This window comes from Chiloscyllium plagiosum, unplaced genomic scaffold (assembly GCF_037043375.1).
Source record: "Chiloscyllium plagiosum isolate Xiang-an unplaced genomic scaffold, Cpla_swu_hap1 HiC_scaffold_17, whole genome shotgun sequence".
In the NCBI taxonomy this organism is placed as follows: Eukaryota; Metazoa; Chordata; class Chondrichthyes; order Orectolobiformes; family Hemiscylliidae; genus Chiloscyllium; species Chiloscyllium plagiosum.
In genome coordinates, this window is record NW_028270155.1 from 1,001,438 (window position 1) to 1,021,471 (window position 20,034).

The 20,034-nt window shown below is 44.7% G+C and overlaps 1 protein-coding gene across 5 annotated transcripts in view; it reads right to left on the reverse strand.

The window, feature by feature from the left end:
• fbxo31 (F-box protein 31) overlaps positions 1–17,132 on the reverse strand; it is a 54,068-nt gene extending 36,936 nt beyond the window's left edge. For 2 of the 5 annotated variants that reach the window (XM_087995643.1, XM_043706472.2), the window contains exons 1-4: positions 16,786–17,132; positions 16,458–16,529; positions 10,734–10,820; positions 1,939–2,015 (exon numbers count right to left, since the gene is read on the reverse strand). In XM_087995643.1, coding sequence (XP_087851769.1) covers positions 1,939–2,015; positions 10,734–10,820; positions 16,458–16,529; positions 16,786–17,032 — 483 coding nt within the window. In that variant the 5' untranslated portion in view covers positions 17,033–17,132. The remainder of the gene's footprint in view (positions 1–1,938; positions 2,016–10,733; positions 10,821–16,457; positions 16,530–16,785) is intronic. The other 3 variants (XM_087995644.1, XM_043706473.2, XM_087995645.1) reach the window with 3 other exon arrangements.
• Between the last annotated feature and the right edge of the window lie 2,902 nt (positions 17,133–20,034).

Here is a 20,034-nt window from a genome sequence, read left to right on the forward strand (position 1 = left end):
GTAATAAATGTAAAACTTAATTCACCAAAGCAGAGGTGGCATTCTTGGGACATAACATCAGTAATGGAAAGTTGACCCCAAGGAACGCAAAGACGAAGGCCCACCGAGGAATTTCCACAATCAACTTCGAAGCAAGAGGTTTGATTCGTAGGACTAAGCAGATTCTCTCGTAAGTTTGTTCCAAACTTCAGCAGCGTCATGGCACCGTTAACCGATTTGTTGAAGAACACAAAGTTTCAGTGGACAGAACGACGCCAGGAGGCATTCAAGCATTTGTAAGCAATATTAGTCACTGCACCAGTTTTAGCTATATCAAACATTTTCAAGACCTTTTAAAGTTACCATCGATGCTGGTGACATAGGGGTTGGAACTGTACTGATACAGGAAGATGAGGATGGGATTGAACTGCCGGTTGGTTACTTTTCGAAGAAACTCAACATCCACCAGAGGAAATACTCTACGATCGAAAAAGAACTATTGTTGAGTTCGGTACTGGCCTTACAAGATTTTAAAGTGTATGTCATGAACAATGTGTTGGAGACGGTTGTGTACACAGATCAGAATCCTCTTACATTCTTAGAACATTTTAAAGACAAGAATGAGACTATTGCGGTAGAGTCGTATGTTACAAACTTTTAACTTATATATCATACATGTTGCAGGTCGTAAGAATGCAATCGCAGATGCGTTGTCGTGGATTTAACAGATAAAGTATAGATAAAATATATCTATTCAATGTTATATATATGTGGGAGGAAGTTAATATGAACTTAAAGTCATATACATATCATGATATTGTAGTTAAGGATTAGAGAAAAAATTAAGCTATCTTTTCATTATTATGGTTCATTTTTTCTTAACGGGTTATGAAGATGCTATGAAGATATAGGGGTACTGTACCTTTAAGAGAGTTAAAAAGTTAGCAAGGACTTGGAGAAACAGAGAGTACGGAACAAGGTAACAATGTAATATTTGGTTGAAACAACTAGCTAAGAGCTGTGTCACCCGGATACAAAAATAAATTGAAATTCGGCCAATCAGGTTAAATTATGCCCCAAGATACCAAACTCTAATCAAACTTTAATTTAGTATTTTGACAATATTAAAACCAAATGAAATCACTCAATGTTTTGGTGCATAAATATCAGATATTTTGAACATTTAGCCAGAGCAGCGAAGACCAATAGATGTAGGCTGCTAGTAAGAGCTCTGAGAGGTACTTGTCTGGAGAAGGAGCGTGTATAGAAAAAACATCGAAACTGACCTGGAGAGAGAATCTAAAGAGGAAAACCTACAGTAGACACTCGGTAAAGCTGACTGGTTTTGAAATGTGATTTTTTTTTGTAAATCATAATTGGGATTTTTAAATCAGACCAGTGTTGTAGGGGGGAGGTAAAAGACAGGTTTAAGAGAAAGGAGTGTAAATAGTTGCCAGTTAATATTCTCGGTTAGACTTAAAGAATACAGTTCTTAAATTTTTACTTTAAATAGTACCTTTGGGGATGGTTTTTTTGCCTCACGAATTCTAACAGATTACAGCACGGGGTGAATCTTTTCTGTTTGGCTGGTATAAATTAGCAGTGGGGTTTACCCTGTGTCTTAACATTTCTCAAATAAAATGGGGGAAAGAGGTTACAAAGATAGGAAGAGGTATAAAAACAAGGATTAAATTTTAAAGTTGAGGTAATATCAAACTGGGAGTCAATGCAGGTCAGCAAACACAGGGACTGATCCTTCCTCATAGGTTGGAAAGCAGTTTCTTCTCTCAGAATAGCATAATCATATAGGATTTTAAAGCAATTTTTTTAACATTTCAGAAATTTAACTCCAAATATCGGAATGGGATAGAGAGCAGACTACACAAAACTTGAAGCAAAACCAGAATGTCAGTTCAAAAAACCAAAATGTAACACAGAGCCATAAAATCTGTTACTTACAACCACATTAAGCAGTCCACCGTAGGGTCCAATGTCCGGTTGCCACAAGCCCAAAATGTTCCGGTAAGGGTGCAGCACTGCGGTAAACATCAGAGCTACTTTCAGTTTCTCACATTGATACAAATGTCAGACCAAACCTCCAGCCCCAACAAAGTCACATGTCAAACCCAACTAAACTGGATATTGTGAAGCTGATCAAATGGGAATTGAAAGCAGATAGGAGGGAAGGAATGAGCACAGTCAACTGATCTGATGGGTTACAGGTCTGGTAATCGCCCAAATAATCCTCCTGGCAACAACATAATTAATCACAATTAACAAAATGCAATTAGTCCCATCCAAACAGCAAAAGTGAAACTCAACATCTCAGTTTTGACATGCATCTCAGTACCAATAACCTCTGACATGGTTAATATGGAGCAAAATTACCATCAATCTGATGTTCAGAGTGCCAGTGTTTAAATATATGACATTGTCATTTTACTACTTACAACAATATGACAGACATCTTTGTATCCTCTTTGGTCAAAGGTGAGGTCCCAGAGGAATGGAGAATAGCCAATGTTGACCCATTGCTTAAGGGATAATCCAAGAAATTATAGGCCTGTGAGCCTCACGTCAGTGGTGGGGAATTTATTGGAAAAGATTCTTAGGGACAAGATTTAAGTGCATTCAGAAGGAAATGGACTTATTAGCGACAGACAGCATTGTCTTGTGCAGGGAAGATCATGCCTCACTAACTTATCAAGTTTTTTGAAAAGGTGACGAAGATGATTGATGAGGGAAAAGCAGTTATTGACAAGGTCCCCTCATGGTAGATTGGCACAAAAGGTGAAGTCACATGGTATCGGGGTGAACTGGCAAGATGGGCACAGAACTAGTTTAGTCATAGGGAAGAGTGGGAGCAATGGAAGGATGTTTTTCGGAATGGCAGGTTGTGACTCGTGGTGTTGCACAGACATCAGTACTGGAACCTCTGCTGTTCGTGGTCTACATAAATGATTTGGAGAAAAACACAGCTGCTCCAATTAGTAAGTTTGAAGATGATACAAAGGACATAGATCAGTTGGAGGCTTGGGCAGAAAAATGACAGATGGAGTTTAATTTAGACCATTGCGAGGTGATACATTTTGAAAGGTCAAGTTGGAGGCTGCAGCGGGACATTGACAGGATGCAGAGATGGGCTGAGAGGTGGCAGATGGAGTTCAACCTGGATAAATGCGAGGTATTGCATTTTGGAAGGTCGAATATGAAAGCTAAGTACAGGATTAAGGATAGGATTCTTGGCAGTGTGGAGGAACAGAGGGATCTTGGTGTGCAGGTACATAGATCCCTTAAAATGGCCACCCAAGTGGACAGGGTTGTTAAGAAAGCATATGGTGTTTTGGCTTTCATTAACAGGGGTATTGAGTTTAAGAGTCGTGAGATCTTGTTGCAGCTCTATAAAACTTTGGTTAGACCGCACTTGGAATACTGCATCCAGTTCTGGTCGCCCTATTATAGGAAAGATGTGGATGCTTTGGAGAGGGTTCAGAGGAGGTTTACCAGGATGCTGCCTGGACTGGAGGGTTTATCTTATGAAGAGAGGTTGACTGAGCTCAGACTTTTTTAATTGGAGAAAAGGAGGAGGAGAGGGGTCCTAATTGAGATATACAAGAGAATGAGAGGCATAGATGGAGTCGATAGCCAGAGACCATTTCCCAGGGCAGAAATGGCTAACACGAGAGGTCATAGTTTTAAGCTGGTTGGAGAAAAGTATAGAGGGGATGTCAGAGGCTGGTTCTTTACACAGAGTTGAGAGAGCATGGAACGCGTTGTCAGCAGCAGTTGTGGAAGCAAGGTCATTGGGGACATTTAAGAGACTGCTGGACATGCATATGGTCACAGAAATTTGAGGGTACATACATGAGGATCAATGGTCGGCACAACATCGTGGGCTGAAGGGCCTGTTCTGTGCTGTACTGTTCTATGTTCTATAAGTACAGGTGGAAATTATACAGTGAATGGCAGAACCCTGAGACATCTGGGTTTGCAGGTCCACACATCATTGAAGGTCACGGTGCAGATAGAGAAGGGAGTAAAAAAGGTCTATGGCATGCCTGACTTCATTCAAAGGGGCAATGAGTACAAGGATAGGCAAGTTATGCTACAACTTTGTGGAACTTTAGTTAGACCACAGTTGGAATATTGCTTACAGTTCTGGTCACTAAACTACAAGAATATGAATGCTTTGCAGAGGGCACAGAAAACGTTTACTAGGATGTTGCCTGGTATGGAAGGAATATCTTACGAGGAAAGGCTGAGGGCCTTGAGGCTGTTCTCATTAGAGAGAAGAAGGTTGAGAGGTGACTTAATAGAGACATACAAGATAATCAGAGGGTTAGATAGGGTGGACAGGGAGAGCCTTTTTCCAAGTATGGGACGGCAAACATGAGGGGGCACAACTTTAAAGTGAGGGGAGATAGGTGTAAGACAGATGTTAGAGGTAGTTTCTTTACTCAGAGTAGTAAGGGTATGGAATGCTTTGCCTGCATTGGTAGTAGATTCGCCAAGTTTAAGTGCATTTAAGTCGTCATTGGACAGGCATATGGACGTACATGGAATAGCGTAGGTGGGATGGGCTTCAGATTAGTATGACAGGGCGGCGCAACATCGAGGGCCGAAGGGCCTGTACTGCATTGTAATGTTCAATGTTCTGTGTGCTGGGTAGGCTAGAGGTTATTAAGGTGGACAAATCCCCAGGGAGGTGAGAGGGGAAACAGCTGGGGCCCTGACAGATATTTGTGGCATCCTTAAATACAGGTGAGGTGCCGGAGGACTGGAGGGTTGCTCATGTTGTCCCCCTGTACAAGAAGGGTAGTAGGGATATTCCGGGTAACTACAGACCAGTGAGCCGGATGTCAGTGGTGGGAAAGTTGCTGGAGAAGGTACTGAGGGATAGGATCTATTTATATTTAGAAAAGAATGGGCTTATCAGTGATAGTCGAGGAACGCTACTTAAAAGGATGGTGGTGGATAGGCAATGGTAAACATTTAAAGAGTGCATGGAGAAACTACAATATTTGGTCATTCTTGTAAAGCACAAAATTAAAACCAGAAAGATGGCCCAAACATGGCTAACAATGGAAATTAATGAGTGTGTTCGATCTAAGGTGATTAAATTGACCAAAAAAAAGCCAGAATTTACATGGCACCAGGTTATAGTTCAACTGGTTTATATGAAATCACAAGCTTTTGGAGTGCTGCTCCTTAGTCAGGTGATTTCAAATAAACCTGTGGGACTACTTATATTTAGAAAAGGAGGGCTTATCAGTGATAGGCAACATTATTTTTAGATTAGATTACTTACAGTGTGGAAACAGGCCCTTCTGCCCAACAAGTCCACACTGCCCCGCCGAAGCGCAACCCACCCATACCCCTACATCTCCCCCTTACCTAACACTACGGGCAATTTAGCATGGTCAATTCACCTGACCTGCATATCTTTGGACTGTGGGAGGAAACCGGAGCACCCGGAGGAAACCCACGCAGACACGGGGAGAATGTGCAAACTCCACACAGTCAGTCGCCTGAGGCGGGAATTGAACCCGGGTCTCTGGCGCTGTGAGGCAGCAGTGCTAACCACAGTGCCAACCACAGTGCCACCGTGCCGCCCATACAACTGTGTTGTAGGGGAGATCGTGCCTTACCAACTTAATAGAGTTCTTCGAGGAAGTGACCAAGTTGATAGATGAAGGAAGGACTGTTGATGTCATATACATGGTGTTAATAAGGTGTTTGATAAGGTTCCCCATGGTAGACTAATGGAGAAAGCGAAGACATATGGTGTGCAGGGTGTTCTAGCTAGGTGGATAAAGAACTAGTTGAGCAACAGGAGACAGAGAGTAGTAGTTGAAGGGAGTTTCTCGAAATGGAGAAAGGTGACCAGTGGTGTTCCACAGGGGTCAGTGTTGGGGCCACTGTTGTTTGTGATATACATAAATGATCTAGAAGAGGGCACTGTTGGTATGATCAGCAAGTTTGCAGATGACAAGAAGATTGGTGGAGTAGCAGAAAGCATAAGGGACCATCAGAAAATACAGGAGGATATAGATAGACTGGAGAGTTGGGCAAAAAAGTGACAGATGGATTTCAATCCAGACAAATGTGAGGTGATACATTTAGGCAAGACTAATTCTAGAACGAATTATACAATGAATGGAAGAGCCTTGGGAAAAGTTGATGGGCAGAGAGATCGGGGAGTGCAAGTCCATTGTACCCTGAAGGTTGCTGCACAGGTGGACAGAGTGGTCAAGAAAGCATATAGAATGCTTGCCTTCATTGGACGGAGTATTGAGTATAAGAGCTGGCAAGTCATGTTAACATTGTACCAGACATTGGTTCGGCCGCATTTAGAATGCTGTGTACAGTTCTGGTCACCACATTACCAAAAGGATGTGGACGCTTTGGAGAGGGTGCAGGGAAGGTTTACGAGGATGTTGCCTGGTATGGAAGATGTGAGCTATGAAGAGAGGTCATGTAGGTTAGGTTTATTTTCACTAGAAAAAAGGAGACTGAGGGGGGACCTGACTGAGGTTTACAAAATCATGAAGGGTATAGACAGGGTGGATAGAGACAAGCTTTTTCCCAGGGTGAAGGATTCAATAACGAGAGGTCACGCTTTCAAGGCGAGAGGTGGAAAGTTTAAGGGGGAGACACGCGGCAAGTACTTCACACAGAGGGTGGTGGGTGTCTGGAATGTGTTGCCAGCAGAGGTGGTAGAGGCAGGCACGGGAGATTCATTTGAGATGCATCTGGACAGATGCATGAGTAGTTGGGGAAGAGAGGGACACAGATGCTTAGGAATTGAGCAACAAGTTTAGACAGTACATTTGGATCGGCTCAGGCTTGGAGGGCCGAAGGGCCTGTTCCTGGGCTGTAAATTTCTTTGTTGATGAGGTAAGATGGCTCAGATGAGTCGATGGAGAGTTCCAGATCAGCTAGAAAGGATTTAAAGAGAGAGTTAAGAACAAAGAGAGGACACGAGCAGTCTTTAGCAAATAGAATAAAGAACCCTAAAGTTTTCTATAGGTATTTGAGGAATAAAAGACATAAAATAACTAGGGTAGGAATAGGGCCAGTCAAAGACAGAAGTGGGAAGTTGAGTGTGGACCCTGTAGAGATCGGAGAGGTGCTAAACGAACATTTCTCATCGGTTTTCAGGAAAAGGGGAGTAATGTAGAGGAGAAGAATGAGGTCAGAGATATTAGACTAGAAAGGATCAAAGTTTGTTCCGAACAGATGTTATCAATTCTAGAAGGAGTGAAAGTAAACAAGGCCCCTGGGCCAGATGGGATTTATCCGAGGATTCTCTGGGAAGCTAGGAAGGAGATAGCAGAGCCTTTGGCTTTGATGTATGAGTCGGCATTGTCTACAGGTTTGGTACCAGAGGACTGGAGGATTGCAAATGTTGTGCCCTTGTTCAAGAAGGGCAGTAGAGGTGACCCAGGTAATTATAGACCAGTGAGCCTTACTTCTGTTGTAGGAAAGGTTTTGGAAAGGATTATAAAAGATAAGATTTATAATCATCTAGCAAGCAATAATTTGATTTCAGATAGTCAACGTGGTTTCGTCAAGGGCAGGTTGTGTCTCACAAACCTCATTGAGTTTTTTGAGAAGGTGACCAAGCCCGTAGATGAGGGTCGGGCAGTTGACGTGTTATACATGGATTTCAGTAAAGCCTTTGATAAGGTTACACATGGTAGGCTGTTGGAGAAAATGCAGAGGCGTGGAATTGAGGGTGATTTAGCAATTTGGATTAGAAACTGGCTTTCTGAAAGAAGGCAGCAAGCGGTGGTTGATGGAAAATATTCAGCCTGGAGTCCGGTTACTAGTGGTGTGCCACAGGGATCTGTTTTGGGACCACTGCTGTTTGTCATTTTTATAAATGACTTAGACGCAGGTATAGGTGGATGGGTTAGTAAATTTGCAGATGACACTAAAGTCAGTGGAGTAGTGGACAGTGTGGAAGAATGTTACAGGTTGCGGGGGACTTAGATAAACTGCAGAATTGGGCTGAGAGGTGGCAAATGGAGTTCGATGCAGCTAAATGTGAGGTGGTGCACTTTGGGAAGAATAACAGGAAAGCAGAGTACTGAGTCAATGGAAAGATTCTCGGTAGCGTGGATGTGCAGAGGAATCTTGGAGTCCATGTGTATAGATCCCTGAAAGTTGCCACCCAGGTTGATCGTGCTGTTAAGGCAGCATATAGTGTGTTAGGTTTCATTTGTAGAGGGAGAAAGTGAGGAATGCAGATGCTGGAGATCAGAGCTGAAAATGTGTTGCTGGAAAAGTGCAGCAGGTCAGGCAGCATCCAAGGAACAGGAGAATCGACGTTTCGGGCATAAGCCCTTTTTCAGGAATGAGGAAAGTTTCTCCAGCAGGCGAAGATAAAAGGTAGGGAGGAGGGACTAGGAGGAGGGGCGTCGGACATGTGATAGGTGGAAAGAGGTCAAGGTGAGGGTGATAGGTCAGACTGGGGTGGGGGCGGAGAGGTCAGGAAGAAGATTGCAGGTTAGGAAGGCGGTGCTGAATTCGATGGATTTGACTGAGACAAGGTGGGGGGGGGGGGGGGGGGGGGGGGAGGGGAAATGAGGAAACTGGTGAAATCCGAGTTCATTTGTAGAGGGATTGAGTTCCGGAACTGCAATATTATGCTGCAACTATACAAAACGCTAGTGCGGCCACACTTGGAATATTGTGTATAGTTCTGGTCGCCATATTTTGGGAAGGATGTGGGAGCATTGGAATAGGTGCAGAGGAGATTTATCAGGACGTCGCCTGGTCTGGAGGGAAGGTCTTATGAAGAAAGGCCAAGAGACTTGGGTCTGTTCTCACTGGAAAGAAGAAGGCTAAGAGGGGATTTGATAGAGACATACAAGATGATCAGAGGATTAGACAGGGAATACAGTGAAAGACGTTTTCCTCGAATGATGACGTCAGCTTGTACAAGGGGGCATAACTACAAATTGAGGGGTGATAGATTTAAGACAGATGTCAGAGACAGGTTCTTTAGTCAGAGAATGGTAAGGGTGTGATATGCAATACCTGCTAATGTAGTCAACTCAGCCATATTAGGGAGATTTAAACAATCCTTGGATAAGCACATGGATGATTTTGGGACAGTGTTGGGGACGAACTGAGAATAGTTCACAGGTCGGCGCAACATCGAGGGCCGAAGGGCCTGTTCTGCGCTGTATTGTTCTATGTTCTAGCACCTATCGTGCACCCGGAGGAAACCCACACAGACATGGGGTGAATGTGCAAACTCCACGCAGACAGCCACCCAAGGCTGGAATCGAACCAGGCAGCAGTGCTAACCACTGGGTCACCATGCCACCTTTTTTTGAAGCAGAACTTTGAGTATCCCACTAACCATCTAGGTCTGGCTACCCTACCATACAGAAAATCTATGGTAATGCATCCAAATTCCATTCTGCCAACATGCCTGACAGTGAGTAGTCTCTACTCGATGATGCGAGCATTCTTGAGTCATTTGTCTTTACATCAACAGATACTATGGAATAATGTTGAAACTTAAACCATCAGATTGTATGGTAATATTTCACAAATTGCACTACAATACAGGCAAGAAATCAATGTTCTCAGGCACACAAAAAAATTAAATGTCACGCATTGAAATAAAAAGGATGGACAGAAAGAAAACGGAGAAAATGTTGCACCCGACCTTTTATTCTCCAATAATTATTTGACTTTCACCCAGCCAACAGTTTTGATCCTTAGTCTAAATCTTTTACCTCAAGTAATCAGCTACAATAGAGTATAGCCTACAACTTTGCATTTTCCTTCAAACCAGATACAAAGAGCCTTTGGGACCAGTCCCAAGAGAAATCAAGGGCATCAAAAGATGGGCAACGAATGCTGGCCTAGCCAATAGCACCAAAGTCCCATGAATGAATCGAGGAGAACTGTGAATATCTGGGACAACACAATATCCAACTTGCACCTCTTCACTGCTCAATCCACTCCCAACCTTATTCTGAGTTAGCTCCCTGCTGATATCCATCTCACTGAGTCAGTTCAGAACTCTTTGGCCTTTTACCTTTCCTAGAGCAATAAACAGCATTTGAACTTAGACTGACAGCACTCAGAGAGAAATAATGCTGCGTATTAACAGGTAAATGTACAGGTTGTCAGTGCAAGGGAGTAGAACATTTAATTTAACAGGTTACAATGAAACAAATTGGCAAAAAGACCTGAAACTTCAAGGAAGGAACTGAAACTTACTTTTCTTCAATGAATGCACCAAAAACACATGCAGACAAATCTGCAGCTCTCAGTAGTGCAGATTGTCAGGTCTTTGCAAATGGTCTCAGCAGTTTTTCCTTGATCTGGGAGGGTGTGGGGATGGAAATTCGTCATGTTACCCCATCCCACTTCCAACTAAAAGCCAGTGATCTTGTTGGGGAAACTGTGTACCTGCTGGAGATGCTCCAATACAGTCCAATAATTTCAAATGATGTGAAAATGGCCAACTAAATGACACATGGGGGACTCTTGGAGAAAGTGAGGACTACAGATGCAGCACATTCTTGATCTGGGGGACTCTGACATCTTGTTACCATACCAGATATTCCTATGGGACAGGAGAATCTTGACATTTCTCTCCTCCACTTCAGTCTTCCAGTTCAAGCCTCCTACTAGCACAGCAGTGAAGAAAGTAGGCACAGGAGACAGACACTTCACTCTCATCATGCAATGTTCCAGTCATTACATCAAATCAACATCATACGTACAGCGAGTATACACATCACGGTGCTCCATGTTTTCGTTGTCAGGAAGCAACTTCACAAATCTTCCTGATTTGAAGCGAGGCTTAATACCTAAATAAACAGGTGAGACCAGGCTTGGAAAGTGTTCCAACAGTGCTCCCAGATCCCCATTCAATCTACTGACAGTCCTTGTATTCAGGACAATTTTAAAACAAACAACCTGACAAATTCAGTTTTACGTGTCAAGATCATTTAGGATTATTCAATTACACCATTCACATCTTTGGCATTCTACAGCATGACAATGCCAACAGTACAAGATTACTGCAACAATTCCCCAAGACTCCTTTGAAAGCACCTTACAAACCCAGAAATTCTATCACCTGAAGCTCAAGAGCAGTAGATACATGGGAACACCAACACCACCTGCAAGTTCCCCTCCAAATCCTGACTTGGAAATATATTGCCGTTCCTTCAGTATGGCTAGATCAAAATCCTAGAATGCCTTACCCAACAGCATTGTGGGTGTCCCTGCACTTGAAGGACTTACAGTAGTTTAAGGCAGCATCTTACCACTACCTACCCTAGGACAATTAAGGATGAGCTGAAAATGTGTTGCTGGAAAAGTGCAGCAGGTCAGGCAGCATCCAAGGGACAGGAGAATCGACGTTTCGGGCATAAGGCCTTCTTCAGGAATGAGGAAAGTGTGTCCAGCAGGCTAAGATAAAAGGTAGGGAGGAGGGACTTGGGGGAGGGGCGTTGGAATTGCGATAGGTGGAGGGAGGTCAAGGGGAGGGTGATAGGCCGGAGTGGGGTGGGGGCGGAGAGGTCAGGAAGAAGATTGCAGGTTAGGAAGGCGGTGCTGAGTTTGAGGTTTAGCAATTACTGCCAATCTAACATCCCACGAATCTCAGGAAAACAAATCTCAAGATTGACCTAAACAGATAGGACATGACTCTTGCTTTGGCTACTCTGTTTGATCTATTTAGTTCAGTCCAACCTGTGTATACAGCAGAGTGGATCAGTACAGGAGGATTTGTTCAATCAGACAAGACATTTGGCCTGCAGAAAATCTTGGCCTCATTAGTTGTTGACTAACTTGTAATATTATGAAATTTTCACCATGACAGGAGAGGATGCTATGATTTACAAAGTTCCAGGTACGGCACAGACTTAAATACAGAGCAGAACTCCTCTACACTGTCCCATCAAACACTCCAAGGACAGGGACAGCACACCTTTCGATACAAGTTAAACCTTTTTCTACTTTTTTTAAACTGAGAGAAAGCCTCCTTAACTCTTAAACTGAAAGTAAAGCTTCTTAGGACACGTACAGCAAGAGGTCAGAACCCGAGTCAGGCTCCATGTATTGTCATAACAATTTGCCTTAACCATAATTTCTGAAAACAATCACCAATTGCAATAGATTTTACTCGTTTTTTTCCAGCAACTGTCCTTCTGTCTTCTTTGGTTTTGTCCAGTCTGTTGGTGTTCAACCTGCCTGTTTTTCACCGATACTTGACAACAATATACCTATTGACTGAATCACAATTGTTACTGTGCAGAAAGAAGCTATTTGGCCTGTCATGCTCGTCCCAATTCTTCAAACGAGCATCATTACCTACTGCCGAACTCCTGTTTTTTTTCCCATACCCTTGCTCAACATTTCTATCCAAATAACCATCTAATGCTTCTTGAACCTGCCTCCAGTACATTTACAGGCAATGCATTCCACACCCAATAACTCACTGAGTGAAAAAGGTTTTTCCCGACATCACCCTTGCTTCTTTTGTACATTACTTTAAATCCACGCGATCTAGTTGTTGTTTCTTTATGAGCAGGAACAGCTTCTCTCTATCCACCCAGCTCATGATTCTGAAAACTTTAACAAATTTCTTCACAATTACCTTTCCTCAAAGGAGAACAGTCCCAATGTCTTCAACCCCTCCTCATAATTCAAGTTTCTCACTCCTGAAACCATTCTTGTAAATCATTTCTATACTCTTTCCAATGCATTCAAATCTTTCCCAAAATGTGACAAATATTTCAGCTGAGGTCTAAGTATCTTATACAAGCTCAACAGCACTCTGCTCTTGTACTCTATGTTTCTGTTAACAAAGCCAAGGACAGCGTATACTCATTTTTAAGCTGCTTCTCTGAGAATGTGTACAGGGTATAAGCAGGTAGGGAGAGAGTTAAGCTCAGAGTTTTATGAAACAAGAGGTTCAGCTGAGCACGACTCAGATCAGATAAGAACTTGCATTTAACAATGAGGTGCTGGAGGCAAGGGTACTGGGTTAACGAGGTGGAAAAGCATTTATTATGTAGAGTCATTTAACGATATTGGAAGCATTCAGTATGTAAGGTAAGTTTAACAAGGTAAAAAGTATTCATTATGTGAGACCAGTTAAGATTAAGAACATTTATTGTGTAACAGCAGATGGCTTAATCTTTACTATTGACACTCGCTGATTGTAATGGTTACCCAATTAATATGTATGTTGACTTATCTGGATACTCCTCCCTCTAAAATGACTATATAATTCATTAAGAAACTGTTCTTCCAGAGTAGACCGTGAACTCCTGTCTCTGTGCACATGGGCGATCATTCTCTCTCCCTCCAGGGCGCGGAATAAAGATGAAGGTAAAACTGAGCACTTTGCTTCGACTGAAGGTTGACATGTCCACCTGTCCTGCCAAATTCAATGATCTGTGCATCCCCTTTGGAATTGTATCCATGATTTTATCTTTTGATGTTCATTTTATGAAGATAAAGTACAACATCTCACACTTCTCTGCACTGAACCTCATCTGCTACCCACTGACCCACTTCAACACTTGTCAGACAGGAGGAAAATCAACGTTTCGGGCAAAAGTCAGTTACACCACTCTCCACCTCTGCCTCTGCTACATTGATGACTGCATCGGCGCCACCTTGTGCTCCCACGAGAAGGTTGAGTAGTTCATCAACTTCACCAAAACATTCCACCCTGACCTTAAATTCACCAGGACCGTCTTTGACACCTCCCTCCTCTTCCTGGACCTCTCAATCTCCATCAATGACGATGAACTTAACACTGACATTGTTTTTTACAAACCCACCGACTCCCATACCTACCTACCTGGATTACACCTCTTCCCATCCTACCTCCTGCAAAAATGCTATCCCGTATTCCCAATTCCTCAGCCTCTGCCATATCTGCTCCCAGGAGGACCAGTTCATTACATTACACACCAGATGGCCTACTCCTTTAAAGACCGTAATTTCCCGTCCCACGTGGTTGAAGATACCCTCCAACATATCTCATCCACTTCCCACACCTCCGCCCGCAACAAGGACAGAAACCCCCGGTCCTCACCTTCCACCCTACCAACCTCCGCATAAACCATTTCCGCCACCTTCAAATGGACCCCACCACCAGGGATATACTTCCCTCCCCACCCCCTTCCGCAAAGACCGTTTCCTCCATGACTACCTGGTCAGGTCCACACCCCCAACAACCCACCCTCCCGTCCTGGCACCTTCCACTGCCACCGCAGGAATTGCAAAACCTGCGCCCGCACCTCCCCCCTCACCTCTATCCAAGGCCCCAAAGGAGTCTTCTAAATCCATCAAAGTTTCACCTGCACACCCACCAATGCCATTTATTGTATCCATTGCTCCCAATGAGGTCTCCTTTACATTGGGGAGACTGGAAGTCTTCTCACAGAGTGCTTCAGGGAACATCTCCGGGACACCCGCACCAATCAACTCCACCACCCTGTGGCCCAACATTTCAACTCCCCCTCCCACTCTGCCGAGGACATGCAGGTCCTGGGCCTCCTCCACCGCCACTCTCTCACCACCTGACGCCTGGAGGAAGAACACTTCATCTTTCCCCTCGGAACACTTCTACCCCTGAGCATCAATGTGGACTTCACCAGTTTCCTCATTTCCCTCCCCCACCTCACCCCAGTAGCAACCTGCCAGCTCAGCACCATCCTCATGACTTGTCCTACCTGCCAATCTTCCTTCCACCTATCCGCTCCACCCTCCTCTCTGACCTATCACCTTCATCCCCACCTCCATCCACCTATTGTACTGTTGACTACCTTCTCCCCAGCCCCACCCCCCTCCCATTTATCTCTCCACCCCAGAGGCGCTCTGCCTCATTCCCAATGTAGGGTTTTTGCCCCAAACGTCGATTTTCCTGCTCCTTTGATGCTGCCTGACCTACTGTGCTTTTCCAGCACCACTCTAATCTAGACTCTGATCTCCAGCATCTACAATCCTCACTTTTGCCCACTTCATAACTTGTCAATGACCTTTTGGAATTCTAGATTGTCCTCTTCACATTTACAATTCTTCCAATGTCGTCATCTGCAAACTTTGAAATTGCCCCCTGTGCAGCAAGATCCAAATCACTAACCTATCTAGAAAAGCAGTAGTCCCAATACCGACCTCTGAGGAACGCCACTAAATATCTATCCCCAGGTGAAAACTATCCATGAAACATTACTGTATCACTCAGCCAATTGGTATATCAATATCACTACTGCCCTTTTATACATGAGTGAAAACTTTCCTCAATGCAGCACTGTATCAAATGCCTTTTAGAAATTCAGGTGTGCAAGTATTGTCAGCATTATCCTTGAGTCCGTTACCTCTTCAAAAAACTCCAGAAACTTAGTGAAACATAATTTCCCCATAATTCCCCATGAATTTCATCTGGTCCCAATACCTTGCCAGTTTTAAGTACCAACAGAGAAAATGCTGGAAAATCTCAGCAGGTCTGGCAGCATCTGTAAGGAGAGAAAAGAGCTGACATTGCGGGTCTAATTGACCCTTTGTCAAAGCAAAGAAAGCTTTGACAAAGGGTCAGTTAGACTCGAAACGTCAGCTCTTTTCTCTCCTTACAGATGCTGCCAGACCTGCTGAGATTTTCCAGCATTTTCTTTTTTGGTTTCAGATTCCAGCACACGCAGTAATTTTCTTTTATTAAGTACCAACAGTTTACCCAAAACTTCTGTATTAATTTTGAAAGCCTCTAGTGACACAGTTTCTTCCTCTGTCAGTGTGACCTGGACAGCATCCTCTTTTGTAAAGAGGGTCTTGGTTATACCCATTGTAATTTCATCAGGGCTCTTTTTTTAAAAAAGTTTTTTTTAGATTCCCTACAGTGTGGAAACAGGCCCTTTGGCCCAACAAGCCCATACCGACCCTCTGAACAGAAACCCAGCCAGACCCATTTCCCTCTGACTAAAGCAACAAACACTATGGGCAATTTAGCATGGCCAATTCACCTGACCTGCACATCTTTGGTCTGCGAGAAGAAATTGGAGCACCTGGCAGAAACCCACAGGTAGAATGTGCAAACTCCACACAGACCGTTGCCAGAGGCTGGAATCAAACCTAGTCCCTGGTGCTGTGAGGCAGCAGTGCTAACCACTGAGCCAACCCATGGCTTCCTATGTTACAGCCAATCTGGAGGATTCAGTTTACAGGAACTATAGCTGGAACATTGTCTCATCTCTGGGAAATTGCATGTTCCAACCAATAAAAAGGGTACAAGCTCAATGCCCAATAGCTCCATATCAGTGCCCTCATCCAGGAGCAGCAGCAGCCTCCCAGCCTCCTCGTCAGTTCAACCCTGCTCCTCAACTGGGAAATCCCCATATAAGACATCTCTGAACAAATCAAAGAGGCAGCTCCAAACTGTGAGAAATTTGCAGAGAAATCAATGTTTAAGAAAAGATAATGCTACTTACGTTTGATGTACAAATCACGACAGGCGATTCCTACCATCTCCAAACGCCGCTGGTTTTCTGAAACTCCATATTCTACGATAGAAACCATTTACTCAGATGTGTCAAAATTGTCTAAAGGTATCCACTTGTTTTCTCACTTATCACCGCAGGTTTCCCCAGCCCATCCCCAACTTCTGTCACCATCCCAACCTGAGCTCTTCACAACCCCCTACAACATAGTGTGCCTCCCCCGCTAGTGACCAACCTGCCCCACATACCCCCCGCCTGGGCCCGACTGATCGGCCCCTCCCAACCCAGCAGCTCCCCCGCCCCCGCCCCTCACCCTCACCCAGGCGGCAGCGCCTTCTCCAGATGGTGTCCGTGTTGAGGATTTGATGAAATTTCTTGCAGGCGGCAGCCAAGCTGGGCAGGCTCACCCCGGGGAGGAAGCAGAAAATCTCAACCAGCAGCTCAGGGGGAAGGTCCAGGAGGTTCCGGGGCCTCCCCGGTCCAGAGGCCGAGGCTCGACCTTCAACACAGGCTGTGGTTGAGGAGGTAGACGGTCCCGGGCCCGTTGCTACTGCCCTCTGCTCCATCACCGGTCGACCTGGGGGAGCGCGCCCGCCTGTAACGGCAATACATCACCGCCACCGTAAGCGTGCATATCCATGGCGCCATTACATCATCACCTCCGGGAATGCGCATGCCCATACCACGGGTATGCACGGACCTGGAAGTGATGCCATTACATCATCACTTCCAGGTCCGTGCATACCCGTGGCGCCATTACATCATCACCTACGGGACTGCGCATGCCCATAGCGCCATTACATCATCACCTCCAGGTCAGCGCATACCCGTGGCGCCATTACATCATCACCTCCGGGACCGCGCATGCCCGTAACCCCATTACATTATCACTTCCAGGACCGCGCATGCCCGTAGCGTCATTACGTTATAACCTCCGTGAGCGCGGACGCCCGTGGCGCCATTACGCCATCGCCTCCGTGGCCGCGCACGCCCGTGGCGCCATTACGTCGTCGCCTCTGTGGCCGCGCACGTCCGTAGCGCCATACATCATTGCAACCGTACGATGAGGTGAGTCATTGCGCAAACTCTGAGTAGTTCCCGCTCTTTTTCTGGTGTTGTCGCCATGAGCAGCTGAAGTGTGTCTGGTCCATGCCTTATGCAATGCTGCACCTACAGAGGTAGTGCAGATGATTAAGAACATCGAAGGGGATGTAGGCAAGGAGGCAGTACGAAACAAACGCAGCCAAAGAACTGCCAATGCTGAAATTTAGACATTACTCAGCGGCTTGGCAGCGAAAACAGTTAGTATTTATGCCCAATGACCCTCGTTCAGGACGACAGTACTGTTTAACTGGAAAAACATGATGCTGTCTGTCCCTTCGTGAAAGAATGGCCATTCCAAACAGTCCTTAGAGCCAAATGAGATGTATCTGAGGGAAGTAATGAAATAACATAGTGGAGACACACGTTCAGTTTTCAATTCTCTTTCTTTACTACGCCATAGAGAATTGAACAAAACTCTACCATTCACGTTAGACCCTTTTCCAAAACTACAGACTATAAGTCAATTTAAACTCAATGCAGAATATTTGTCAGAAACAATAATTCCATGGAATATTAACAGTTACTTGGATAAAATGTGGATTAAGTAAAGCCACTCTGTCAAAGGAATGACCTGGAGATGCTGTGTTGAACTAGGGTGGACAAAGTCAGAAATCACACTGCAGTTATAGTCCAACAGGTTAATTTAAAGTGATAAGCTTTCAGAGTGCTGCTCCTTCGTCAGGTGATAGTTTGAGTCAAATGTTGACAGTCTGAATAACAAGTCTTTATAGGTAATCATGATTTGGAGATTCTGGTGTTGGACTGGTGTGTACAAAGTTAAAAATCACACAACGCCAGGTTATAGTCCAGCAGGTTTAATTGGAAACACTAACTTTCGGAGCGCTGCTCCTTCAGGTGGTTATGGAGTACATGATTCTAAGACACAGAATTTATAGCAGAAGTTTACAGTGTGATGTAACTGAAATTATACATTGAAAAATACTTGGATTGTTTAAGTCTCTCATCTGTTAGAATGACCATGTTAGTTTCACTTCTTTCAAAAGTAAATTGCAAAACTGTTTTTAAAATTACATTCTCTAGTGAACTTTAACAATTGGTGTCAGTCCAGATAATGTATTGAAGGTGTTAGCCCCCTGTGTGCTGCTGTCTGTACCATAATGTTTAGACTGATTCTAATCTAAAAAATGAATTAATAGAATCTTACATGGATCCATGCAGTTTTTGAGCGAAGTAAAATGTAACTCTGCAAGTACAAATTCACCTCACAGTCGTATATGTGTATGTGTTTAGGGGTGGGGGGGGAGTTGTGATGTCTGTTACAGTATATGTGTGATTGTAAAGGGGTGTAAGTCTGTGAGTGTGTCTGTCTGTGTGTAGGAGTGCCTGTGTGTGTATGGGAGTGTCTGTGTGTTTGTATAGTGCAATGAGGTCACCTGTACTGTGTGATGAACCAAAGGTCCCGGTTGAGGCCATCCCTATGGGTACCGCACTTCACTATCAGCCTCTGCTCGGCCACTTTTTCTGCTGCCTGTCCCGAAGTCTGCCTTGGAGGATGGTCACCCGAAGGTCCGAGGTCGAATGTCCCAGGATCAAACCCGGAGTTCGATCCCACTATCAAACTCAGCATGGAATACTCTCTACTGTCTGTCTCATTCTTGGACACATGCATCTCCACCAAGAATGGGCACCTCAGCACCTCACTCTACTGCAAACCCACGGATAACCTCACAATGCTACACTTCTCAAGCTTCCACCCAAAACATATTAAAACAGACATCCCCTATGGACAAGCCCTACGCGTACACTGGATCTGTTCAGATGAGGAGGAACATGATGGGCACCTGGAAGTACTCATAAGAACGGAGTACAATGCTCAACTCATCGACTACCAGTTCCGATGTGCCACAGCAAGGAACCGTAATGACCTCCTCAGGAGACAGACACATGCTGCAACCGACAGGGTACCCTTCGTTGTCCAGTACTTCCCAGGAGCCGAAAAACTACGCCATGTTCTTCATGGTCTGCAACACATTATCAATGAGGATGAGCACCTCGCCAAGACCTTCCCCACACTTCCACTGGTTGCCTTTAAACAACAACCAAACCTCAAACAGATCATTGTTCATAGCAAACTGCCCGGCTTTCAGGACAACTCCATGCAACCCTGTCACGGTAGACTCTGCAAGACGTGTCCCAGATTCCATTAGGAGTGGGGACACCTCCCACCATGTACATGGCAGGTACTCAGCCAACATTGTCTGTCCCATACGCTGCAGGCAAAGATGCCCTGAGGCATGGTACATTGGTGAAATCGAGCAAAGGCTACAGCAACGGATGAATGGGCATCGCACAACAATCAACACACAGGTGTGTTCCCTCCTAGTTGGAGAACACTTCAGTGGTCCAAGACATTCGACCGCAGACCTTCGGGTGACCATCCTCCAAAGGCAGACTTCGGGACAGGCAGCAGCGAAAAGTGGCCGAGCAGAGGCTGATAGCTAAG